This window comes from Macaca thibetana, chromosome 19 (assembly GCF_024542745.1).
Source record: "Macaca thibetana thibetana isolate TM-01 chromosome 19, ASM2454274v1, whole genome shotgun sequence".
Lineage (NCBI taxonomy): Eukaryota > Metazoa > Chordata > Mammalia > Primates > Cercopithecidae > Macaca > Macaca thibetana.
This window is the reverse complement of record NC_065596.1, coordinates 4416671-4444043: the sequence shown is the minus strand read 5'-3', so window position 1 is coordinate 4444043 and position 27373 is coordinate 4416671. Positions and strand designations below refer to the sequence as shown.

The 27373-nt window shown below is 44.3% G+C and overlaps 2 protein-coding genes across 3 annotated transcripts in view; one reads left to right on the top strand and one right to left on the bottom strand.

Moving 5' to 3' along the window:
• ZNF682 (zinc finger protein 682) overlaps nucleotides 1-7113 on the bottom strand; it is a 33923-nt gene extending 26810 nt beyond the window's left edge. Inside the window, exon 1 of one of the 2 annotated variants that reach the window (XM_050769640.1) lies at nucleotides 6052-7113. Coding sequence is in view for 1 of the 2 variants with exons in the window: in XM_050769639.1 (XP_050625596.1) it covers nucleotides 1918-1920 (3 nt within the window). In the remaining variant the exon portion in view is untranslated. Of the gene's footprint in view, nucleotides 1-1917; nucleotides 2102-6051 lie in introns of those variants that run through there. The other variant, XM_050769639.1, reaches the window with a different exon arrangement.
• Nucleotides 1-27373, top strand: part of LOC126942272 (zinc finger protein 486-like) — a 268583-nt gene that overhangs the window by 190056 nt on the left and 51154 nt on the right. The gene's annotated exons all lie outside the window — the stretch shown is intronic.

Genomic DNA, 27373 nt, shown 5'->3' with positions numbered 1-27373 from the left:
ACAGATTGCCTTTCAAGCTCTACTGATAAAATGTGTAAATACACTTAATTAAAAACTGAAGTTAAAATAAGTAAAGAAATCTTTCCAAGGTGACAAACTCAGGAAGCGGCAATGCTGATTGGAACACAGACATATCTGACTCAGATGTCAAGTCAAGCCGTTCTATCACTTGGGACATTTTCCCACCCCCATCCTGCTCACTGAAGGGGACAATAACCGTACTACCAAGAGCCATTGTGCTGTGCCCCACTGTGTCCCTTAGATGCATTTTGCTTTGCAGGTTTGTGCACTGCCTCACCGGGTTGGGTGTTCCTCGTTCTTGGGGATATTTTTTCTCTCTTCACCAATCTGAGAAAATTTTCTCCTCAATACCAGCATCCAATTGCCTGGCCAGCACTGTATCTCTAAGAAACGGAAACTGGGAGCTGGGGAAGAAAATCTCAATGTCCTAATGGATTTGCTTTTAGAGGAAAGGTATACCTGATTTCTCCCAGGCACAATGCACCAATCACTCCACAGACAGGCGGCATTCCCATACCTCAGGCTGCCCCTGAGAGGAAATGACCCAGGGGCTGATATTCACTAGACACCGCAGGAGACACAGCCACCGTTCTGAAACTCAAAACCAGGAAAATAACACAGGGTGGCTGAGGATGCATTGCCCTGTGAAGTTTCCAAAGTGGAACCTCAACCTAAAAACATTCCGATAAGGTGTCTGTGCCTAGGAAATATTAAAGGGAGACTAGCACAAAGGTTTTGTTTTTTGGTCTTTTTTTTTTTTTTTTTTTTTTCCCCACAGTGAAGTGTTGGGATTATTCTCTGCTTTCATCTCCTGTAAAATGTTTGCAAATGAAAAACATTTATTTTTCTAAAAAGTGCCATCCGCTGCTCTTTGAAATAATGATTAATCAAAATACTGTATCTGAAATGTACAAAAAAGGACTAAGAGTTGATAATGTTGTGAATTAGAGAGGCGAAGTTGGTGTTGAAGACTGTCAGGAAAGAACTGAAAATTTAAAATTCGACTGCAAGCCACAGTTAGGCTGGGGCAACAGAGTGGTGGATTTGAGACTCTGCTTGTCACACATTTGGAAAATACAAGAGAAAATCACTTCTCCTGTGGAGTGTTAATTAAATAGCAGGCAGTTGAGGTGGCTCTAGTGCCCTGAGTTCCTACATTAAAACACACACACACACACACACACACACACACACACGCAAATACATTTCTTGTAAATTGCTACCTTAGGGGGAAACAAAATTCAGATTTAAGCAACCACAAACCTTAAATTAACTTCTGATTACATAACCAGGCAATGACAACCTGAATAGTCTAAATAAGATGATCACATAACTGGAACGAGTCAGTTACTGAATTCGCTTTGCTTCTTCCTTCACCTATGAAAAAACTTTCCTTCAAGCCCTTCGGTTGGACCCCAAACCACAAACCGTGGCTGGGTGCTCTCCGATCATGAATCACTGTTAACTTCAGTAAGTTTTTTAACATTTTAAAGGTGACTCCCATTGTTTTTTAACAGGAGAAGGAAAAGACTGAGGACCCCCAGGATCACAGCACTTCCCACGCACAAACTACACACGGGGTCTGGACTCTGCCCTGAGGACCCTTCCATTGTCCCCGCAATCGGGGCAGACGCGAGAACGCGCGCGGTGCTTCCCAGGGTGGGCTCCGGGCGGGATGCGGAAGAACGGAACGAGATGCCCGCCCGGATTCCCGGTTGCTGGCCCACCTCGCACCCTGTGCCCGAAGGGGACCGAGGGCCGAGCTGTGCCTGCAGGGACTCCAGTCCGCAGACCCCGCAGCTGACAGCTGGGAGGCCCCGGTCCCGTCACAGCCGGTTCCGGCCGCTTTCAACCAGCCCTGCCCCCACCTCGGGACGCGCGGCCTGGCACACTCACCATTTTTCGGCTTCCGGGATGTCCCGGAGTCTTAGCTCTGGATCTCACAGCATCTGCAGGTCAGAGGGTGACAGAGGCTGCGACAGAGTCACCGAGACCTCCTAGCGCAAAGGATACTAAGCAATGAAGATGGACCCTGAGCTCTGGCTGGAGCGAGACAAAGGCCCCGCCAGCTCCAGGACACCGCCCCCTCTACCTTGGCTGCGCACCTGATTGGACAGTTCCCACTCCAACGCCCATGATTGGATACAGTTCCACGCCCCGTCCCCTCAGGTCATGAGTGATAGTAGACGTGATCTGAGAATGGGTTGAAAAAGGCAGGAGTTACAGGTTTTTCCTGAACCCTTTTCTGGCGCCCTTCCTTCCTTAACTGGAAACTGGCCCCGCCTGGGGAACATTTGCATTTAACTTTGTATATAAGGTTATCTTTATTTGTGAATAATAGACATATGCTATTCACAAATGGAAACAATATGACAATTATTTTAAAATTTCAGATTTCATCACTTTCCTAGCCTCCAGTCTTTTGAGCAGGCAGCCTGAGATGTCACAAGGGAGGCAATTCTCTAAGAAATAAACTGTGAGGCACATATGAATTTTAAATTTTCTAGTAGCCACATTTTAAAAAACAAACCAGGCATGGTAGCCTGTGCCTGTAGTTCGAGCTACTAGGGAGGCTGAGGCGGGAGCATCACTTGAGGCTAGGTGTATAAGACCAGCTCTGGCAACATAGCGAGACCCCATCTCTGCAAAAAATAATTAAAAATTTCGCCAAGCCTGGTAGTGCACGCCTGTAATCCTGGCTACTCAGGAAGGCTGAGAGGCAGGAGGATCACTTGAGCCTGGGAGGTCAAAACTGCAGTGAGCCACGATCACACCACTGCATTACAGCCTGGGTGACAGAGTGAAACCCTGTTTTAAAAAAAAAGATCTCTGAAGAAGGCATTTTCTCTTTCTGCAATTTAGCCAAGCAGTTAAGTACGTCTTGAAGTCATCTTCGAGTTTTTAACAGGGCAAGGATGTTTTCTAAAACCCCAATCTCCAGAGTTGCCATGAGGCAAATCCCCCCAGCATACATGAAAATCACTCACAGCTAATGCATTCCTCATCAGATCCAGCGCTTCTTACCCCTGGCAAATAAAAATCACCTGCGGGGCAGGGAGCGGTGGTTCACGCCTGTAATCTCAGCATTTTGGGAGGCCGAGGCGGGCGGATCACCTGAGGTCAGGAGTTCGAGACCAGCCTGGCCAACATGGTGAAACCCTCGTCTCTATTAAAAATACAAAAATTAGCCGGCCATGATGGCACACGCCTGTAATCCCAGCTACGCGGGAGGCTGAGGCAGGAGAATGGCTTGAACCTGGGAGGCGGAGGTTGCAGTAAGTTGAGATCGCGCCATTGCAGAGTGAGACTTCGTGGCGGGGAGGGGGGTTCGGGAGATGGTGGAGAATGACTGGCAGGGCGGGGCAGGATGGAAACTTAAAATCCCTTAAGCCCAAGTTGCAACAGACCAATTAAATTAGAATCCTTGGAGTTGGATCTGGGCAACAATATGGTTTAAAGCTCTCAGGGTGATTACAGTGTGTAGCCAAGCCCCCAAACCACTGCTTTTCACCAACAGTTTGATGAATTAGTTACAAATGGTTTTTCAAATGCATGTAAAAACGTTTGCTGCTGAGTTGTGACCTTGCAATCTTAACTCATTTCCTACTTACTATACTTTGCAGAACCAACCTCTGCTACTCGCTTTGTTCCTGATTCTACCTGGCTCCATATGTGCTTAGTGCATACTATGCACGGGGCACTGTGCTGTGTGCCCTGGTCCCGGTGAGCATCATTCTCGGGGGAGAATCTTGCTGAAAACAAAATCACATCCCAAAAAGTTAAAATCATCCTACTGGCTGGGCACGGTGGCTCACACCTGTAATTGCAGCACTTTGGGAGGCCGAGGCTGGTGGAACACAAGGTCATGCGTTCGAGACCAGCCTGGCTAACACAGTGAAACCCCATCTCTACCAAATATACAAAAAATTAGCCAGGCATGGGGGCAGGCGCCTCTAATCCCAACTACTTGGAGGCTAAGGCAGGAGACTCTTGTAGTGGGCCAAGATTGCACCGCTGCACTCCAGCCCAGGGGACAGTGCGAGACTCCATCTCAAAACGAACAAACAAACAAACGAAAAAACCATGCTACTTACAGAATTGAGGTGAAAATTAAAAGACCTAGGGGGTCACCCAAAGTTAGAACCTGAATCAATAACTTGGAATATTAATATATATCTGATGGTGCCCTGAGCACACACGTCCATTTTATTTTATTTTACCTTATATTATTTTATTTTTATTTTTTGAGACAGAGTCTTGCTCTGTCGCCCAGGCTGGAGTACAGTGGCACGGATCTCGGCTTACTGCAACCTCCGCCTCCCAGGTTCAAGTTATACTCCTGCCTCAGCCTCCTCAGCAGTTGGGATTACAGGCACGCACCAACACGCCCAGCTAATTTTTTGTATTTTTAGTACAGACGAGGTTTCACCATGTTGGCCAGACCTTGGGTGATCTGCCCGCCTCGGCCTCCCAAAGTGCTGGGATTGCAGGCGTGAGCCACTGCACCCTGCCACATGTCCGCCTTTAAAATAAAACAAAATAAAGCATTACTATTATTCTCAAATATTAATCTATAACTACTATGCAAACATGTAATATTTAAATTTTGATTGATGTATAACATGCATACAGAAATATATGTGCAAAACATTTATGGAAAGCTTGATGAATTATTACAAACCGAACTTGGGTAACCAAGAAATAGAATCAGACGTACTCATGCCCGACAGTCACTTTCTCCTTCTCTTCCCAAAAGTAAGAGCTTAAGAGTTAAGTGTAGATCGACTTTGTCATTTTGTACAAGTGTTTTATTACAGAGCATTAAAACCATATACAAGATACAAAGAAGGTGTATAATAGACCTGTTACCCAGCTTTAACAGCAACCTGACACGTGCCATTTTTGTTTCATTGACATATCAACCAATTTCCCAACCCTTTATTAATTTTTTAGTTTTTTTTAGATAAAATGTATATACATTAAAAGGTGCGATCTTAACTGTACTTTTTGGACAAATCAACTCGCTCATATAAACATCTCCTCTTTTAAGAACAGAATTACTCCACTTAACAATCATAAATGTGCCCTCAAGTTACCTCAAAGTATTATTTAAAATCTAGATTTTTATAAAGTAGGTCTGAGTTTGGACTCAGAATTCATATTTCGGATCCATAGAGCACACGGCAAGTACAATGTCTCTTTTATCTAAAGTAAATACCATTGGATGAATAAAATTAAGAAAAATTGACTTAAGGTGAAAGGACAATCAAAACATCTGTGCAATATGCTATCTGTAGGAGCATTTGGTTAAGAAAAACAAGTTCACCAAAATTTTTTATTATTTTAATAACCAAAATTGGCAAAATTCCTACTCTTGTTTTCATAGAAATGCTCCCTCACAATAACAAATTTTCATATAGGAATGGGCGCGGTGGCTCACGCATGTAATCCCAGCACTTTGGGAGGCCGAGGCAGGTGGATCACGAAGTCAGGAGTTCAAGACCGGCCTGGCCAAGATGGTGAAACCCCGTCTCTACTAAAACTACAAAAATTAGCCAGGCGCAGTGGCAGGCGCCTGTAATCCCAGCTGCTCAGGAGGCTGAGCCAGGAGAATCGCTTGGACCTGGGAGGTGGAGGTTGCAGTGAGCTGAGATCAGGCCACTGCACTCCAGCCTGGGTGACAGAGTGAGACTCTGTTGCAGGTAAAAAAAAAAAAAAAAAAAAAAAAAGAAAGAAAATTTGTATCATGAGAAGGCACTGGTTAAAAACAGCAAATATTTGAAAGTAAATGTCTTATAACATTAAGTAGCAGATACCTTTTGAAGCCCATAGATGGCCTTTACATAGTCACCCAAACTTCAGTTGTTAACACAGTAAGTGCAGATAATTTTTATAGCTTCCTATTAAAATTGTGTTAATGCCTTTACAAATTTTAACTCAAGTTTTCTTCTAAAATTCACTAACTTAAATTTTGTATATGGCATATAAGTTCCCTTTCCATTCAACTTAAATTTCCTTATTAGGCAGTACCTGTGTGTCTACCACCCAATATTATTTGGGGTTCCTTCATTCGCACAGACATCACGGCTGGAGAAACAGGCTGTTCCTGCTTCTTCTTCCTCTTCAGTGCATCAGTTCATCAGTCAACCAAGTCGTGTGGGAGTGGAGGTCATATATCCCCTAGCATAGAGGGTGTCATTCCTGCGCACCCTGCTCAGCGTAGAAAAAGATCAGAAGGTCCTCTTAGGGGACACTTACTCAGGGAGGGCTAAGCCCCTTAAGTTGTGAGAGCTCTAATCAGCAGGTATAGACTGTTCAGGAGGGAGGGATGAGGCAGCCATTCTGAACCTGGAGCTCCGCCACCTCTTGTCCCATCTCCAGACAATTCTGGAGGGCTGTTCTGGCACATGTCTGAAAGGTGCACGTGGAGGAACAGTGTGGGCTTTGATCTGGTTCAGATGATGTCTGTCCTGGAGAGGCAGGAGGTCAGTGCTCAGTATCTGGGCTGGTGTCTTCGAGGTCACTAGGTTACGTTTTTGTATCCAAGTCCATTTTCACTAGGGAAGAGGCCAGACAGTCTAAATGGCTTCCAGAGCCCCTCTCTGCTTCTCTTTGGGAGCATAGGGTCTGAAAGAGGCCAAGTCAGTATTTTGGGGAAATTCTACAAAGTCTGGTTGGAAACTGGGGAGCCCTCTTGCCTGGTGCTTAGTATTTGCAGTCCTAGCCACATAGATGTTTGTTAGTCCTAGCCACACAGAGCTAGGTTTGCATTTACATCAGCACAACCTTAAGTCAGAGTTGAAGAAGTGGCCAGGATAAATGTCTGGGTTGCAGGCTGGAGAACATCATAAAAGCAAACTGCTAGTTTGCTGATTTTCGTCTTGGCAATGAGCATTGCGTCCTGGCTAAAGTGCTTGAGTGCAGCATGAGGCTGATTCAAAAATCCACCTCCATGCATCAGCTGTCCATAAGATAAGAGGAAGCTCAGTTCATGTGTTGATGAGAGGCTCTGCCAGGTGAAAGAATCACAACTCAGGTGTCTTGACAGCTGGCTGACTTGTGAGAAAAGATCCAGGACAGATCTATTTTTGGATGCATGGACAGGCTTCAGCCTTCTAGAATAATGTGGGAGAAATGGTATGCAAATAAAATATGGTAGGAACTCCTGATAATGAAGAGTAAAAACATGAACTTAATAAAAAGAAGACACAGAACCTATAAAAACATTCCATGGTAAAAGAAATACAAATGGACTTTTCTAGCATAAAGAGGCATTCAACCATAATGGTGATCAGGGGAAAATAAATTACAAAATAAATGTGTTTGGTTGGTGTGTAATCAGGGATACTAATCTGTATCTTTGTTTGGGTTTCATTTTGAGATTGAGGATGGGAAATGGCTTATAGCCCTCAGGGGCCTTTGAGAAATGTGGCAATCATCCCCAAGAGCTATGTTCTTCCTGTTCATTCTTGACACTGGCTGAAGAGCCTCAGCTGAGAGAACGACCCACAAATACAGGTTAGGGATAGACTGTGGGGCTCTGTGTCTAGAGAGAGGAGAGTCACCTAAACTCCTCTTTACCGCAGCCCAATTCAAATGAGGATAATTCCAAGGAAACTAAACTCAAAGTCAGAAACAGCACTGCTAGGTTAGGCAAGAATTTGACTCTTCCAAGGTGAGAAGAAACAGAGGATGGATTAACACAGCCTTCCCTGGGAAAGGAACTGGGAGCTTTTTTAGCAGCTAGGGCCTTATAGATCCTGGACTCTGTGTAAAAAGTAAAGTAGAGGTTCCTCTTCAAAGACTTTCCTCCCCATTTGATTATGAATAAATAGTAACTTCTCTTAGAAGCAAAATTTATTCAAAGACCGGTGCTCCTAAATATTTGCCCTGGCATGCTTATAGTGGTCCAAGCAAGCATTAGGTCATGGCCTGTTCCTCTTCCTCATTTAAAAGTGTTTTCACCTTTCTCAGCATTCCACAAGTTACTTCCTCCTTCCTTCGTTCTCCTCTACCTTTGTCTCTTTTAAAAAGTTCTAAGTTGCTAAACAATCGGGGACAAATACGAATGTGAGGTCCTGTTCCAGCAGTAGGGTGGATGTGTCAGCTTATAAATAACCCTGTCTCTTGTTCGGTGTACTCTCGTGGCAAAACTGCTGGCGAGTGTACCCTTTCTGCAGGAAGTAAAAATGGCCTCACTAAATAAATTAAATTGATGTTCAAGTGCTATTTCTTTACGGCACTGAAAAACAAACATTTCAAAACACTCTGGAAACAGAAAATGTGGCTCCTGCAGGAAAAGGTCTGCTACTTGTCAGACACTTTTACACTCATTGTGGTAGTAAATGACAGAACCTGTGGTGGTCCTAGGAAAGAAACTTGAACAGTGTACTCAGAATGGCGAACTCTGGGTTTTCTTGAGGGTCAAGATTACTGACATTTCATGTATTATATTTCATGTAAGACATTTGATGTCTTTTGGATATCTTATGACAGTTATGCATTTCTTTATAATCAGAAAAAAATTAGCATATAATCATGCATATATGTTTGTATATTGTACAGTGTACCAAAATGAATATGTATTTATATTCTCCTCCTTCTTTTTTTTTTTTTTTTTTTTTGAGACGGAGTCTTGCTCTGTCTCCCGGGCTGGAGTTGCAGTGGCCGGATCTCAGCTCACTGCAAGCTCCGCCTCCCGGGTTCACGCCATTCTCCTGCCTCAGCCTCCCGAGTAGCTGGGACTACAGGCGCCCGTCACCTCGCCCGGCTAGTTTATTTTTTGTATTTTTTAGTAGAGATGAGGTTTCACCATGTTAGCCAGGATGGTCTTGATCTCCTGACCTTGTGATCCACCCGTCTCGGCTTCCCAAAGTGCTGGGATTACAGGCTTGAGCCACCGCGCCCGGCCTATTCTCCCCCCCTTCAATTCAGAAAAAGCTGACGCTCTTTACTCTCTCAGCCTGAGTCCAGGGAGGACTGATATCCACAAATTAGTGGATAGAAACTAATCAGCATTCTCTAATGGAGAAGTGTTTCTATTGTTTGCAGGTTGATAAAATCATGGTGAAATTACCATGCTACTTTTTTTAGTTTTTATTGTTTAATATAAAATCTAAAACAAAATACATTAAATGCTTATTGACACATGTATTTATTCCTCACCTGGTTCATAATATCTGCCTAATTTTAAATTTTCTTCCATTTCATAGGTTTCAATTGATCTTATTTTATTGTAGGATATTAAATCTTACACAGGCATTGTTATTTTATATATTATGTTCTTTTATTTTGTATATTTTCTATTGGCATTTTACACTGAAACAAAGCAGTGTTTCATCATATAAATGACTTTATCTGTATTTTAAAAATAAGTCTGGCCAGGTGCGGTGGCTCACACCTGTAATCCCAGCACTTTGGGAGGCCGAGGTGGGTAGATCACGAGGTCAGGAGATCGAGACCAACCTGGCTAACACTGTGAAATCCCATCTCCACTAAAAATAAAAAAACAAATTAGCCCAGCATGGTGGCGGGCGCCTGTAGTCCTAGATACTCGGGAGGCTGAGGCAGGAGAATGGCATGAACCCGGGAGGCAGAGCTTGCAGTGAGCCGAGATCGCGCCACTGCTCTCCAGTCTGAGTGATAGAACAAGACTCCGTCTCAAAAAATCCCTAATACTATCCACATACGAATTTGGAGAAGGACACAAATATTTAAACCAAAGCAAAAATTTATAAGGAGAAAAAACTATGTGGAGGATGACATCACTAATACTTGATGTGTCAAAAATTGGTGTTCCTATGACAAAGGAAAGAAATGACTTATTCTTCATGACATAGAACAAAATAAAGGTCCAATGAAAGATAAATCTATACGGAAAAATAAATTGGTGTTGACAAGGTGAATTCTACAGGCTGTATCAGCATTTTGGAGGCTTCTGGGGATGGGCAAGGCCCCAGAGTTTCCTCCTGTGACATTCTCCCTGAAGTTGCTCATGCTCTTATTCAGTTTGAAAGTGTATAAAAATGTTTTTTTCTGTTCCAATATTGAAGAAATTCAAAACAAAAAGGCCTATGTATGCATGATTCTCAAACAATCAGTCAGTGGTGCCCGGCTAAGGAAGGGCAAAGAATCTCACATCCACAGAAGTACGATGTTCTGTCAGATAAAGATGCCTCCCTATGCCAGAGCCACATATTTGACATTTGATCAGAATCTTTCACAGGAAGCATTGCCCTGCAGCCCTACCACAGACTTAACCCTGAGAATCCGACTTAAACACTGATGAACACGCGCGCAAATGTTCTGATCTACATGGATCCTCTCTTAATGGTTCCTTCCAGGGATCTGGGATCTTTCCCAAAGTCATCTGCCACACACAGACCAACTCAAAAATGTGGACAAAAGCTTTGATCCTCACTGGCACACCTGCCCTGTCCTATCACCTTCTCTAGAAGTACGCTGCTCTAATTGCTCCTGAGAGACCCCATCTTAAGGTATCTCTCTGTGCCAACATAATAGATTTCATAAAGTGGGAAGACAATAGGCAAGAGTCAAGTTATGCTGGGGGCTAAGATTCCCTTTACCTATGTCTCTAATTTACGCAAATATTGACTAACACAAATTCATCTCTAAGTGGTAGGAAACGTGAAGGAGGAGCCTCAGTTCACAGAAGAAGGAGAAAATGTAATCAATGCTGCCTAGCGTCCAGCTTAAGCTTACCCATGGGGGACTGAGTCTCTTCTGAAAAAAAGCAATGGTTCTCCATAGTATTAGTCTGTTCTCATGCTACTAATAAAGACATACCCAAGACTGGATAATTTATAAAGGAAGGAAGTTTAATTGACTCACAGTTCCACATGGCTGGAGGTGGGCGGTCGGTTCAAAATCATGGAGGAAGGCAAGGAGAGGCAAAGTCACATCTTACATTGTGGCAGGCAAGAGAGCATGTGCAGGAGAACTGCCCTCTGTAAAACCATCAGATCTCGTGACACATATTCACTATCACGAGAACAGCTTGGGAAAGATGCACCCCTGTGATTCAATTACCTCCCACAAGGTCCCTCTCACAACACATGGGAGTTATGGGAGCTACAATTCAAGATGAGATGTGGGTGGGGACACAGCCAAACCATATCATCCATCACCTGAAGGAACTGTGGTCTCAGACAGCTGGGCATTGAGAATGCACGCTGCCCCCTAGAATTCCACACCTACCTCATAGAGAGATAGAACAGTCTCAAAGGATTCTAAAGGGTAATGTGGGGAGTCAAAAGGAGGAGATGAATTCACAGTCCCTGCCTTACCTTCTGGTCTAACAAATACTACTCCTGTCCTGGCCCAACAGGATTTCCGTACTCTTTTCTGGGTTGCATGAGGAGTAATTCAGAAAGACAAAAACTTATTAATGCCCCTCCATTCCCCACAGCTTCTGAGGTTTAAGTTGTTCATTCCCTGGGTTTTAGGTTGTTGTTCTCCCTCTACCTCCACAGAATCAGTGTGTCCCATTCCAATACCTGTAATTTCACCTGTATTCTTGTCACCTCCTACTTTCTCCTAGACATTTTATGTAGTAGAGCCAGGCGAAACAGAGACAAGCATATTTACATAAAACTTAACCAGAACTAAGTTGGAGTTCCATAAGCCCCATTGCGCTGGGATGGCACTCAGGCTGGCCTAAGATTGTGGTTATGGAAAAGAATGTCACATTTTGCCCAGGAACGATCAGTGTGGAATCTCAAATTTGGGAAATGGATCCTTAGAGCTCCCAACCGTTTCATCCTTCTCTTGGAGGTAATCTGGAAGAGATGATGCCCTTTTGGAGGAAACCATGTCTAATCAACTAATTACCTAACCAGCATGTGTGGAAAGAAGGTAAAATCAGACAGTTGACCCATTTCGGTAGATTTGGTAATAAATGCCACAAAGTCAGAGTTCAAGTGGTCTCAAAAGCCTAAAAGGTGACACAGATTAGTTTCAAGGAACACATGGTGTCACTGAGTGTTCCAGCTTCCCAGAGGGTGAGAACCACGGCACCTCTGAGCAGGCTGGGAAACGATCCCGGATCCTGGCAGTTCTGTGAGAAATCAAACTTCCGGCACTTTGGAAGTCAAGAAGCCACAACGTTGGGGGATGCGGGATCACAATTACTTGGTGAGACACGCTGCCTTGGCTACGTTCACTCTCATCAGGTAGGAGAGGTTAAAGAACAGCCAGGTTCCCCCTCCGCATGGCGGAAGTGCTCTGAAGGCATGGAGGAGCGAGGCTGCAGGTGGAGCCTTCGTCCACCATGCCGGGAGCTGAAATTTCTTAACCAATGCCGGCCAGTGATGGCCGGGCTGCAGGACTACAATCCCAGCGTGCACAGGGATCAGGGACTGTGCGCATCACTGGAGGAAGGGGCAGAACGGTGCGCGCTTCGCTGATCTTTCTGGGAGATGTAGTCTCATGGCAACTCCCAGCCCTTTGGCTAGAAGGCTACAGGACTACAATCCCTGCCTGTACCAGGCTCGGGGGCAGTTCGCAGCCCAGAAGAAGGGGCAGGGCGTTGCGCGCCGCGCCTGGTATGCTGGGAGCTGTAGTCTCTTCACCATTCTTAGCCAATGGGTAGGTAGCTTCAGAACTACAATCCCAGTATGCTTCGGGGCGGTGCGTAGCCCTGGAGGTAGGGGCAGAGCGGTGTAGACTTACTGGTGTCCAAAGCGTTGCTGGCAGGCAATTCCGTGCCGCTCCCTTGCCAGGGAGCGTGAATACAGCTAGGGACATGAAGAGTAGGTCTGGGCTGGGCATTGAGGAGGGTATTAGGCTAGGAAGTATACTTTACCTTTGTCCAAATCGGGCGGTTCGGCCTCCCCTCACTGACCCTGTGCAGCTGGGTTTCCTCTCTCACCCGCACCTGAGGGTCTTTCCAGAGCATTGCATCGTCTCCAGCCCAGGGAGCTGCCTTCTTTCCTAAACTGCTATGGAAACTGTCCTGATGTGTGAGACAATGTCCATTGTGCCTCAGCCCTCTGTCTTTTCCAGCCAGAGCGCGAGCTCAGCTGCTTTTGAGAGAAATCTGCCACCTGGCCCCTGCGCACAACTTAAGAACTTTGTAGGGGGTGACAAGGGCTGTGTCTTCGGGGAAATGTCACGGGCACTGGCGACTTTTTCGCAAATGTGAAAGTTGAGAAATCAAGAAGGTTAATTACTGGGTTGCCCAGGATCTGCTGAGAGCAAAGGAGAAAACCGCATTTCCCAGGCATGTGTCTTGTGAGCCATTTTTTATCAACCCTCTTAAGTGGACAAGCTCCAAAACACAACCTGAAGCTGATGATGATTTAGGCCATTTACGCTTGAACTAATTGGCCTCATCTCAAGTCAGTGTCTCAGAGACACAGTGGGACCTGATCCGTCAGGAACAGATAGCATTCCAGATTTGTGGGAGCAACTTTTGAGATGTGGAGCACTGGGGGGTCCTTTGAAACCTGTCACGTTTCACATCTCTGCTTTGGATGGAAAGACCATCACCCACAGCAGTTAAGGATGTTCCTTAACTCACTGGGGCTCATCTGTTGAATTTTTCTATCTAGATAATGGAAACATCTAGGAGCACTTCTGCTTCCATGTAACCTCTTAATAATTGACGTCCTTAAAATTCTATGTTCTCAGGGACAGTTCCTTTGGTTCCCATATGGTACCAGCTTTCATGTTGTTCTATGTAATATGTAAAAACCTGGATGTTAATCTCCAAGACATTGTGCGCATCACACATTCCAGTATGTTTTTGTGATTTCTGAATGTAGGACAATATCAAAGAACTGAAAACCTGTTCATAAAAATTGGACTCTATTACTGTAGTTAGTGAATAATTTACCCCTGAGGGTTAATTATACCTGAGTTCATTAGCACCTGTGTAAAGAAAAGAAAAAAAACAAAAGCAAAAATATGTGGCATCGGCCAGTCGTGGTGACTCAATGCCTGTAATCCCAGCACTTTGGGAGGCCAAGGTGGGTGGATCACCTGAGGTCAGGAGTTTGAGACCAGCCTGGCCTACATGGTAAAACCCCATCTCTACTAAAAATTCAAAAATTAGTTGTGGGTGGTGGCGTGTGTTGTAATCTCAGCTACTTGGGAGGCTGAGGCAGGAGAATTGCTTGAACCCGGGGGATGGAGGTTGTAGTGAGCCGAGATCATGCCACTTCACTCCACCCTGGGCGACATGCCTTGTACTGTAATGGACAGTCTCTCCCTTCCCGCCTAATAAGCCCTATTCAATTTTAAATAGTAGCCAATCAGGTCAGTTAGATCGTGCAGTATGACTCTAGCCAATGGGGAAAGGACACAGCTACAGGATCTGCTGCGTTAGGGATAAAAACCCGTGCCCTGCCTTGCTCAGTGTGCTCTTGCAGCCACGCCAGGCACAAGTGGCACTCTTCTGCAGAAGTAAATTGCCTTGCTGAGAAAGCTTTCTGCCAGAGTGCTTATTCTTCTTTGTGGCACCAAGCATTTATTTCCAACGATCTTGGGGGCTCGTCTGGGATTCACTTTCTCCTCTGGGGAGAGGTCCCCCATCATCTCTCATGAGGAGATGTATCCGACTGCCTTGTTGCCATGGCCTCAGAGGCAAGGGGATTGAGACTTCCCCTGGAGTGATGAATAAACACGGACTGTCAACAGTGAGGGTGGAAGGATCCTCACACACTTCCGTGACCAGGTAACTCTGTGCACAGACCAAGGTAAGAAACGTGGCAGGTGCAAGAAAGTATTTCCTTGGTGGTCAGGATATCTTGGAGGTTGAAAGTGCATGAATGAGATCCAAGGACATTGAGTGTGGAGTGAGGGAGTCCAGTCTGAGTTCCATGGTCACCTCATATGGCTTATTGTGGCCCTCCTGTAAAGGAGTCCAGGTCAGGAGCTTATAGTGAACCCACCAATGCTAAGAGGGACCTAAATTCCCTCTGAGGAAGTGGCCAGAGAGGATGAAGCAAAAGGAGAAGAGTGCAAGAGACCTCCAATAGGTGGGGTTAAGCCTCTCGGGAGAGGGAAGGCAAGAGATCTCTAATATAATGGGTTCAGCCTCACCCCAAACTTCCAAGGTAGGAAAGGCAAGAAATCTCTAGTATGACGGATTGAGCTGACTAGCACCCAAATGGGAAATACTCCAAGTAAGACAGGTAGTAAAAAGGATAAAGCTAACAGTAATGATATTCCCCTTGATAGTCCCCTAGGTTTCATGTTAAAATATTGGAAAGATAATGAAAGGACTAAGCATAAGGAAAAGCAACAAATGATAAAATGTTGCTGTTTTATTTGGACTCAAGAACTCATCCTCAAACCCTCAGTCTTCTGGCCAAAGTTTGGGTCAAATGAGGATGTGATGTGTCCGCTTTTAATTCAATATGTGAATGATAAAAGTCCAGTCAAGAAGAGCTGGACTATGCTCTTTGTTGGAGACAAGGACCTGTCCTCCTTTTTCCTTTAAAGAGAACCGGGGGAAACCCCGATCTAGCACCTCTGAAAAATAAGCTTGTTCCAATGCCTAAAGACTCCAATGCATGGGATCCCCTGGACCATCTTCCTCTGCTTAGTACCCCGGATCCCCTCCTCAGGAAGCCACTGCTGCCCCAGACCCCACTCCAAATCCCCTCCTCCGTACAAGCCTTGTTCTTGGGAATTATCATCCCATCAGCCTGCTCCTTAGCAGCCTAAGTACCATTCCCTAAAAGGACTGTAGTGTGAGGTAGAACAATGTAAAAAGGATTTTTTCCTCTTGCGTCTAAGGAGTCAGCCCCAACCCTCTTCCCCTTAAGGGAGGTGTCCCAAGGAAGGGGGCCATTGGCTTCGTGAATCCTCCCTCAACTAGCTCAGAAGTTCAAAATTTAAAAAAAGAATTCAAGCAGCTGTTAGATGACCCTTGGAGTGGCAGATCAAATTGACCAATTTTTAGGACCTCAGTTACACACTTGAGCCGAGTTAATGTCCATACTGGACATCCTCTTTTCAGGAAGAAAGGAACATGATCTGTAGGGCTGCTATGGTAGTCTGGGAACATGAACATCCTCTTGGTCAAAACGTTCCAGCTGTGGACCAAAAATGCCCCATCCAAGACCCCCAAAGGGATAATAACAATGCAGCTCACCGGGAAAATATGCAAGACCTCAGGGAAATGATAATAAATTCGGGAGTCAGTACCCCCCCACAAAAATAAAATCTTTCCTGAGCATTCAACATTCAACAAGGGAAGGATGAAGGGCCTATGGAATTCATAGATAGACTGAAAGAGTAATGAGAACATATGCAGACTTAGATTTAGAAGACCCACTAGGGCACAAAATGCTAAAGCTTCATTTTGTCACCAATGGTTGGCCAGATATCTCGAAAAAATTACAAAAGATAGAGAATTGGAAAGACCATCCTATGAGTGAGCTTCTCAGAGAAGCTCAGAGAGTATATGTGAGGAGGGATGAAGAGAGGCAAAACCAGAAGGCAAAAATGATGTTATCCACCTTCCAGCAGGGGGCTCCAAACCCATACACTTCTAAACAAAGCTTCCAGGGGGCCAAAACCTGTGAAGGATCCAAGCCTTCATCTGTCAGGCCCTATAAAGGGCATAGGGAAGCAAAACCAAAGAATCCTAGAGTAGGAAAAGAGGAAGGACAGGATAAGTGTTTTAAATGTGGTAGAGAAGGTCACTTCAAGAGGGAATGTTCTGACTGGGAGAAGGAAAAGAAGTTATTCCACTCGTGACTTTTGAGGAAGAATGGGGGGTCAGGGGCTATGTATTTTTTCTCTCGAATCCCACCAAAAGCTCTTGATAAATTTAGAGGTGGGGCAAAAATATGAGCTCATAACACTTTTAGTAGATTCAAAAGCAGCCTGCTCCTCTGTTTGTTTCCCTCCATCTGAGATCACCTGCTCCTTGGAAGAACTTTCTGTTTCAGGGGTAAAGGGAGAAGGATTTAAAGCCAAAATCCTAGAGGAAGCAGAAGTCAGATACAAAAACCAATCAACTCATATTAAGTTTTTATTAATCCTTGACCTGAGTCAGGAATTAACCAATTAGGAAGGGACTTAATGCTAAACTAGTTATAGGCTTACATGTTGGCACAGAGGGATTCCTCACCTCATTAAACCTACTTATCACCGTGGATGAAAAATACATTCATCCTGCTGTCTGGTCAAGAGAAAGAAATCGGGGAAGACTTTATGTGTATCAAGTCCCTTCGATACACATAAAGTTCAAAACGCCTGGGAAAATAGTAAGAAGAAAGCACTATCCCATTCCCCTAGCAGGCAGAATAGGCTTGAAGCCCATAATTGAAGGTCTCATTCAGGACGGGCTCTTTGAACCCTGTTTGTCCCCTTATAACACCCCAATACTGCCTGTAAAGAAATCAGATGGGTCATATCAACTAGTACCTGACCTCAGAGCTATCAACCAGATAGTCCTGGCTACTCATCCCGATGTCCCTAATCCTTACACCATCCTCAGCAAAATCCCATATGACCATCAATGGTTTACAGTAATAGACTTAAAAAACACCTTCTGGGCATGCCCCTTGGCTGAAAACAGCCGGGACATATTTGCTTTCGAATGGGAAGATGCTCATTCTGAATGGAAGCAACAGTACCCATGGGGATTTTTGCCCCAAGGGTTCACAGATTCCCCTAACCTCTTTGGCCAAATTTTAGAACAGGTTCTGGAACAGATTTCTACCCCCAAACACATATGTTTGCTCCAATATGTAAATATTCTTCTTATAACTGGTGAGGGTGTAGAACAAGTGACTGATTTTTCCATCCATGTCCTTAACTGTTTGCAAGGAGGAAGGTTATGAGTTTCAAAGGGAAAGCTTCAATTCGTAGATCCAGAAGTGAAGTACTTGGCATACTTAATAAGTAAATGCAAATGAGGGATAGAGCCTGAACGAGTTGAAGGAATCGTGTCATTGCCTTTGCCTGACTAAGCAAGAACTCAGAAAATTTCTAGGATTAGTTGGGTATTGTCACTTATGAATTGACTCATAGGCCCTAAGGACAAAACCTTTATATCTAAAGCTTACCCAAGAAAAGCCTAACCTTCTCCCGTGGACTTCTGAAGAAATCCACCAGGTTGAAGAACTTAAACATCAACTTGTAATTGCCCCTGCCCTAGCCTTACTTTCCCTAGAGAAAGCATTTCACCTTGTCGTTAATGTGAACGAGGGGGTAGCTCTAGGAGCACTTACCCAGGAACACTGGGGGCATTGGCAACCTGTAGCCTTCCTATCAAAAGTTTTAGATCCACTAACCTATGGGTGGCACGAATGTGTTCAGTACATTGCAGCTACCACCATGTTAACTGAAGAAAGTAGGAAAGTAACCTTCAGAGGAAACTTAGTTGTGAGCACACCCCATCAAGTTACAACTATCTAGAACCAAAAAGCAGGGAGATGGCTCACCGACTCAAGAATTTTTAAGTATCTAGCTATCTTATTAAAAAGAGATGACTTAACATTAACCAGTGACAATTCACTTAACCCAGCAGGTTTCCCAACAGGGAGCCCAAATCAAAAAGGGTTAGAACATAAGCGTTTAGATCTAATTAATTATCACACAAAAGTCAGGCCTGATTAAAGGCCCCTTTCAAAATGGGACAACACCTAATCCTAGGTGGTTCTTCTCGAGTGATTGAAGGAAAAGGCATAACGGACATTCAGTAATTGATGGCGAAGCTCTCCCAGAGATAGAGTCGGGAAGATTGCCTAATAATTGGTCCCCTCAAACATGTGAATTGTTTGCACTAAATCAAGCTGTAAAGCACTTGCAAAATCCAGAAGGGACAATTTATGCTGATTCCAAATATGCCTTTGGAGTAGCTCATACCTTTAGGAAAATTTCCGACTGAACAAGGTCTTATTAATAGTAAAGGCCAAGACCTGGTGCACAAAGGTATAATGATAATTATATTAGATAATTAGATTATTAGTATTAGATAATCTCCAGCTGCCAGAAGAAATCGCTATTGTCCATGTTCCAGGACACCAAAAAAATACCTCCTTTGGAAGCTGAGGGAATAACCTTGCAGATTAAATAGGCAAACAGGTTGTCGTTTCCTCTGAAATGCCTTTTTTTCACTTAACCCCTTGCCTTCCTCCCCCAACTGCAGTTCCTATCTTTTCTTCTGCTGAAAAAGATAAATTAATAAAAATAGGGGCCAAAGAAAATTTATGCATGGTGGTGCATGCCTGTAATCCCAGCTACTGGGGAGGCTGAGGTGGGAGAATCGCTTGAGTGCGGGAGGTGGAGGTTGCAGTGGGCCAAGATCATGCCATTGCACTCCAGCCTGGGCAACAGAGTGAGACTCCCTCTCAAAAAAAAAAAAAAAAAAAAAAAAAAAACCCTACTTTAGCCACAAAGACAAAAAGACAAGATTGTACTTTTACAGCACACACTCATGGGATAAAACAAGGACCTTTGTCCCGATGGAAGTTCTAATGAAGAAGAATAAGCATTGTCAAATGTAGGTGTGTGCCTTTGGACTTGGGCTGGTTTATCCATACAACATAGAGTAGGGGTCAACCTTGACATGACAGTTAATGACACCCATGGCCTTAGTGCATTTACATCTTACAGAAATCAACAACAAAGTCCAGTGCTTTCTTCTTTTATGTTAAATGCAGCAGAGTGGATGTCAGAGCATATTTGTGTACTATTCTGGATATAGTTTATAAGGCAATTAAGTTTATACATGTATGAAAGTTTCTTTCTATATTACTATTAGTACCAATATTTATCAATACTTCCATATTCATTCTACATCTTTATTCTCTATAAATATAAATAAAAATATTGATACATTGGGGTATATATACACACATAGGTAAATAGATTTTTATTTTTATTTTTTTTTGAGATGGAGTTTCACTCTTGTGGCCCAGGCTGGAGTGCAATGATGCTATCTTGTGTCACTTTAACCTCTGCCTCCCGGGTTCAAGCACTTCTCCTGCCTCAGCCTCCCAAGTAACTGGGATCACAGGTCTATGCAACTATGCCTGACTAATTTTCATATTTTCAGTAGAGACAGGGTTTCTCCATGTTGGTCAGGCTGGTCTTGAACTCCCCACCTCAGGTGATCCACCCACCTTGGCCTCCCAAATTGCTGGGATTACAGGCATGAGCCACTGCACCTGGCCAGGTAAATAGATTTTTTAAACTTATACACAGGATGAGTATGTCTATGTAAATATGTATACAAGAAATATTCCCCAAAAGACCATTTTCAATCACTTGGCATATACACATTATGCAGGTATGTAATTACTTCTAATCTCTTTTACTCAATAGCATTTCAGAATGAAACATATTTGTACAATATTGTTTGTATAAACAAAATAACCTTCACCTTCAGTAGCATAGGCCTCAGAAATGAGCTGACAGCAAAGCCACATTATACATGCTGTTCAGATGTGCATTTCAGCATCCTGCATTCCTTCTCAATGTATGTATATGTTCTTCACATCAACTAGTTTGGCCCTGCTTTGATAAATCTGTAGTCATTCCTTAGATACTTAGATAATTGGCTGATTGAATCTACCTAGGCTAAGAAAATTGGCTGATTGGAATCATCTTGGGCTAATCTAGTTGGCTAATTCGATTCACCTATAGTGATATAATTGCCTAATTGGTATCACTTGGGCTAATTTAATTGGCTGATTGGAATCACTTGGGCTGAGCTAACTGGCTGACTAGAATCACATGGGCTGAGTTCATTGACTGAATTTCTGTGTCTTGAGGCGAATGAGTAAGGTAATGACCTCTTACATACTTTTCTTTGGGGCCTTTTTTTCAATACATACTCACAAATGGACATTAATTAGATGTGTATATAAGCCTTTGTGTTTGTATATGTTTTTGTATAACATGTCTTTTTTTTTTTTTTTTTTTTTGAGACGGAGTCTTGCTCTGCCACCCAGGCTGGAGTGCAGTGGCCGGATCTCAGCTCACTGCAAGCTCCGCCTCCTGGGTTCACGCCATTCTCCTGCCTCAGCCTCCCGAGTAGCTGGGACTACAGGCGCCCGCCACCGCGCCCGGCTAGTTTTTTGTATTTTTTTAGTAGAGACGGGGTTTCACCGTGTTAGCCAGGATGGTCTCGATCTCCCGACCTCGTGATCCGCCCGTCTCGGCCTCCCAAAGTGCTGGGATTACAGGCTTGAGCCACAGCGCCCAGCCTGTATAACATGTCTTATATCTGTTTCTAAATCTACAGAAGTGCCTGGCCGGCTGCAGTGGCTCATGCCTGTAATTCCCAACACTTTGGAAGGCAGAGGTGGGTGGATCACCTGAGGTCAGGAGTTCGAGACCAACATATTTGTGCTACACATGCTCACAGGCACGTAGTACACCCTATATCCTTGTACTTTAATCAGGATATCTGTGCTGCACGTGCTTACGGTCATGTCCCAGCTCACAGCCTATGCCCCTTCCTTATTTGGGAATATTATTACTTTTCTAAGTCTTTTCATAAGTAACTTCCTCTTTTCCTTTGTTCTCCATTGCTTTTACCTATTTAGGAAAGTTTTAAGTTGTTAGCCAATCAGGTTCAGTTTAAATTGTGAAGTCTGGCTCCAGGCAATGGAGACAAGACACAGTAGCAGGGACAAGCTGTGTAAGGGATAAAAATTGCTTCCCTCCTTTATTCAGGTGTGCTCTTACCATTATCCCATCTGCAAGGAGCACCCTTTGCAGAATGTAAATTTGCCTTGCTGAGAAAACTTTTTGTCTGAATCCTGATTTTTCCTTGTGGTACCAAGGAACAAGCATTCTATTTCTGAATAAATATTTTACTTATAACAAAATGGTGGCCCATATGGGGAGCCATTCTCCTCCAGGGGGGTCTCCAGTCCTCTCTCATGAGGAGGCACCCCACTGCCTCTTGAGGCAGCCTCAGGGGTAAGGAATCAAGATCTACTTGGTATCACAAATAAACCTGGACTCTCAGCAATGCAGGAAGAAACCAGCCAGTGACCTGGAGTAAAGGACCCTCATATACCACGTGGACCAGGCAACCTCATGCATGAACCAAGGAAGGAAATGCCAGAGGAGCCGGTAAAGTATTTCCTTGGTGGTCAGGACTAAGAAAAGAAAAGCAGCGGGGCAGTGAAGCATTCCTTGGTTAGGACATACCAAGGAAAGAGGAGCCACAGGGGCAGTAAGGCATTCCTTAGTTAGGAGTAAGGGAAGAAAAGCCACTGGGAGTGATGAAGTATTCCTTAGTGGGGATGTCTTACAGGTTACAAAAAGGTGAAAAATTCCCATTAGGGGGAGACTGAACCTCACACACTCCTCTGGCAGTAGGAAAAATAGTCAGAACTTCCCTTTCCTCTCTTCTCAGGGGAAGAAAGAGGCTAAGCTCCGTTCCTACTGGCCGCTCCCTAGGGACAGGAGAAGGAGAGGGGAGAACAGCAGTGTAGGTGGCTGGCAGAGGCAGGGAAAGACCAGCAGAGAGGAGAGAGAAACTGAGAGAAGAAGTCAGAGAGAAAGAGAGAGAGATTGAGCAGCAAGCACAGCTCCACATTGTTGCAGATCGCTGGCACCCAGCAGAGTGGCGGCTGGAACGCTCTCCTCGCACCTGGCCATGCAGCCAGAGCCACTCAGGCCACCGGCCACCAATCTCCAAACCTTCCATGCCACTCGGGAGTGTCTTGCCACCCTCGGAGGACGGCAGGCCATGGACACCTGTAAGTTGGAGCTGAGCAGAAGAGTGTGAGTGCGTCAGGGCCAGGAGCCTGTGCCACCCAGCCAGGCAGCCAGTTACACCAGGAAGGGTGTGGATCCCTCTGCCCAGCCTTGCTCTGCATGGAAGAAGAGGGCGGGCACTGGCGCTGGGAAGAGAGCAGAGGAGGAGAAGTTCTATGACTCATGCAACTTGCCTCGGGTATCTGCTAAGTCTCTTGGCTGGCGGCTGTCCAGGACCTGGACTGCAGCCACGCGGATCCCATCCAGCCCAAGAGACTAAGTGGAGAGAGAAGAAAGAGGGGTTGACAGAGAGAGAAAGAGAGAAAGTGCAAATGAGAGAGAAATAGATGGGGAGAATCAGTGAGAGACTGGAAGAGACAGAGATCAGAGAAAGACACAGAGGGTGAGAACAGGGAGAGAAATACTGTAAAAGGAAGTCGGAAAGTTGAGGCATGTCAAAGTTTGTGAAAGTCATATAAGAATGTATACAGGAAATATTGTATAATTTAAAAGTAATTAGACCTCCTGAATATAAAACTATTCAAGAAACAGTTTATATGCAAGGTATGTAAGGAAATTAAAATGTATTTTTAGTAAAAGGATTTTAAAAAGGTGCTAAAGAAAATTCAGAAGAAAAAATATTACTAAACCAAAGACAAATGTTATCCAAACCCCTTATAAAAGAAATCTTGTTCCAACTGCATCGAGGAACCCAGGCCAGCCCAAAGTTAATGCCAACAAATTTCCACCTCCAGCGGCTCCTAGAGAGGCCGCGGCATCAGCCAGCAGGGGGACCTAGCTGTGGACAGACACTTCCCGTGCTGGGGAGGGCGCTGGGCAACCACTGGACAGCGCAAACCAGCTAGAGGCCAGGGGCCAGATGGTGGGGGCTCAGGCAGGAGCAATGTCCAGGGACAACCGGGCGAATCACAAAGACCCTCATCCCCAAGGCCGCAATGCACAAGAGTGGTGAGAGCCACAGCAAGTCTGAAACATTGAGAGGGTGCGAGGCCGCCATGTCTCCCGGGTGGCGCTAAGCGAGTGTGGACGGTAAGCCACCCAGGTGCGGAGGCAAGAGACTGAAGGCACAAGCTGTTCCAGTATAATAAAGAAAATACTTAAAATAAGAATAGTTATGTTAGACATATACTATAGATTGATTATGTATGGATATTACTAATCATTAGTTTATAGCATTACTCTTTATTCCAATGTGATAATAATCTTTGTTCTACTATTGTAACCTAGGAAGAAGAGTGTGAACCCTCTGTCATGCCCGGACAGGGCCACTAGAGGGCTCCTTGGTCTAGCGGTAACGCCAGTGCCTGGGAAGGCACCCATTACTTAGCCGACCAGGAAAGGTAGTCTCTCTTTCCCGGGGGGAAGTTAGAGCGAAGAGTCTGCTCCACTGCCTCTTGTGGAAGTCCTGACTGATGTCAGGCCCGCCAGCAGCCATCTGGAGGCCTAACCATCTCCCTGTGATGCTGTGCTTCAAGCGGTCACGCTCCTGGTCTGCTTTCATGTTCCGCCCTGTACACCTGGCTCCGCCTTCTAGATAGCAGTAGCAGAATTAGTGAAAGTAGGAAAGTCTTTGAAATGCAGGGAAGAAATAATGACTCAAGGTGTCTGTCTCCACCTCCGCTACCAAACAGGGAAGGGCCCCTTGTCTGGTGGACACATGACTCGCGTGACCTTACCTATCACTGGAAATGGCTCACACTCCTTACCCTGTTCCCTTGCCTTGTATCCAATAAATAACGGCACAGCCAGGCATTCGGGGCCACTACTCGTCTCCGCGTCTTGGTGGTCGTGGTCCCCTGGGCCCAGTTGTCTTTTCTTCTATCTCTTTGTCTTGGGTCTTTATTTCTATGATCTCTCGTCTCCGCACATGAAAAGAAAAAATCACAGGCCCTGTAGGGCTGGACCCTATGGCGAGGATCTTCCACTTTCCGTTTTCTCAGAACTAAAAGTCTTTTAGCACAGGCACCACCCCTAGAGTGTCCAGCACACCAACATCAGCCTGGAGACCACGTCCTCATCAAAGGATAGAAGAAAGGAAAACTTGAGCCAGCCTAGGAAGGCCCCTACCTCATGCTGCTACCCACCGAGACTGCCGTTTGCACAGCAGAAAAAGGATGGACACATCACACCCAAGTCAAAAAAGCATCATTACCTTCAAAATCATGGGCCATTGTTCCAAGGTGAAGGCCTACCAAATTAAAGCTAAGAAAAACTCTATCTACCTTTTCTTTTTCTTTTCTTCCTTTAACTGCTCGCCATCTTTTTTTTTTTTTTTTTCAGCTTTCTTTAAAAAATTTTTTTATTATGCTTTAAGTTCTGGGGTACATGTGCAGAATATGCAGTTTTGTTACAGTTATACACGTGCCATAGTGGTTTGCTGCACCCATCAACCTGTCACCTACATTAGGTATTTCTCCTAATGCTATCCCTCCCCTAGTCCCCCACCCCTTGACAGGCCCCAGTGTGTGATGTTCCCCACCCTGTGTCCATGTGTTCTCATCATACAACTCCCATTTATGAGTGAGAACATGTGGTGTTTGGTTTTCTGCTCTTGTGTTGGTTTGCTAAGAATGATGGTTTCCAGCTTCATCCATGTCCCTGCAAAGGACGTGAAATCATTTTTTACGGCTGCATAGTATTCCATAGTGTATGTGTGCCACATTTTCTTTATCCAGTCTATCATTGATGGACATTTGGGTTGGTTCTAAGTCTTTGCTATTGTGAATAGTGCCACAATAAAAATATGTGTGCATGGGCCGGGCACAGTGGCTCATGCCTGTAATCCCAGCATTTTGGGAGGCTGAGGCGGGCGGATCACAAGGTCAAGAGATTGAGACCATCCTGGCTAACACAGTGAAACCCCATCTCTCCTAAAAATACAAAAGTTAGCTGGGAGCCAAGATCACGCCACTGCACTCCAGCCTGGTGACAGAGCAAGACTCTGTCTCAAAAAAAAAAAAAAAAAAAGCAAAACAGATAATGAGAAAAATATGACTGCTAGACACACATAAAACAATAACAATGTAACTGGTAATAACAACTCCATTTCTTTAATCAATTATTTAAAATATAAATTAATTAAACTACTTAATAAAATGAAATGTGGTCTTGGGACTTTGGAAGGCCAAGATGGGTTGATCACTTGATCTGAAGGGTTCACTACCAGCTTGGGCAACATGGGAAAACTGTCTCTACAAAAAATACAAAAAGCTAGCCAGGTGTGATGGCAAATAGTTGTAAACCAGCCACTTGAGAGGCTGAAACAAGAGGAGCATCTGAATTTGGGAGGTTCTGGCAGCAGCGAGCCCTGCAAATCAGCCTGGTTGGCCAAATGAGACCATATTTGAAATATAAATGAGGACTGGCACGTTGGCTCATGCCTGTAATCCCAGAACTTTGAGAAGCTGAGGCAGGCAGATCACGAGGTCAGGAGTTCGAGACCAGCCTGGCCAATAAGGTAAAACCCCGTCTCAGCTAAAAATACAAAAATCAGCCAGGTGTTATGGCATGTGCCTATAGTCCCAGCGACTCGAGAGGCTGTGGCAGAAGAATCTCTTGAACCCGGGAGACAGAGGTTGCAGTGAGCTGAGATCGCTCCACTTCACTCCAGCCTGGGTGACAGAATGAGACTCCATCTCAAAAAAAAAAAAAAAAAAAAAGAAAGAAAGAAAGAAAGAAACCTACACTGAAAAAACACACTAATATGAAACTTCAAAATAAGAATAAGAGAAATGTTTACTCATAAAACCTGGTATGCAACATTGATGTATCATTTAAAAACATTTGTCAGGCTGGGTACAGTGGCTCACACCTGTAATCTCAGCACTATAGGAGGCTGAGGTGGGCGGATCACCTGAGGTCAGTAATTTAAGACCAGCCTGGCCAATGTGGGTGAAAGCCCATCTCATACAAAAATACAAAAATTAGCTGGGCATGGTGACACATGCCTGTAATTCCAGCTACTTGGGAGGCCGAGGCGTAAGAACTGTTTGAATCCAGAGGTGGAGGTTGCAGTGAGTCAAGACTGCACCACTGCACTCCAGCTTGGGTGACAGGGCGTGACTCCATTTCAAAGAAATAATTTAAAAATATTTGTCTAGGTAACTGCAATATTTAGCTGTTACTGTGTCTCATTAAATGCAGGTATTTTGAATCATTGGCATGCACTGTGTGGCAGTGAAATTTCAGAGAATATGCAGTATAATTATAAATAGAAGATTCTAATGAGAAACTTTTAATAAATAAGCATTAAAAAATTAGAGTTAGTTTTTATATTCTAAATATATGTTATTCTTATACAAAATGAAACTGCTGTAATCTAACTTTTGAAGCAAACAATAGCCTTACATTGTTAAACATAGAAAATATATCAGAATAGGGTTAGACCCTCTGATATGTAAAACATATATTAGGAAATAAACTATGTTATTATTTAGATATAGGCTGAAAAAAAGTAGATAAAAATCTTATAATTCTGTACTGCCTGCAGCAAACTTAAATTTATAAGTAATTATTTTAGTAAATATGGAGTGCCTACTAATTATCTCATTTGCTTTAGGCATACCACGCAAATTCCAGCATATTGTCCTAAATATCTGAATCTAAAATTACAGACAAATTTGAAATAGAAAAC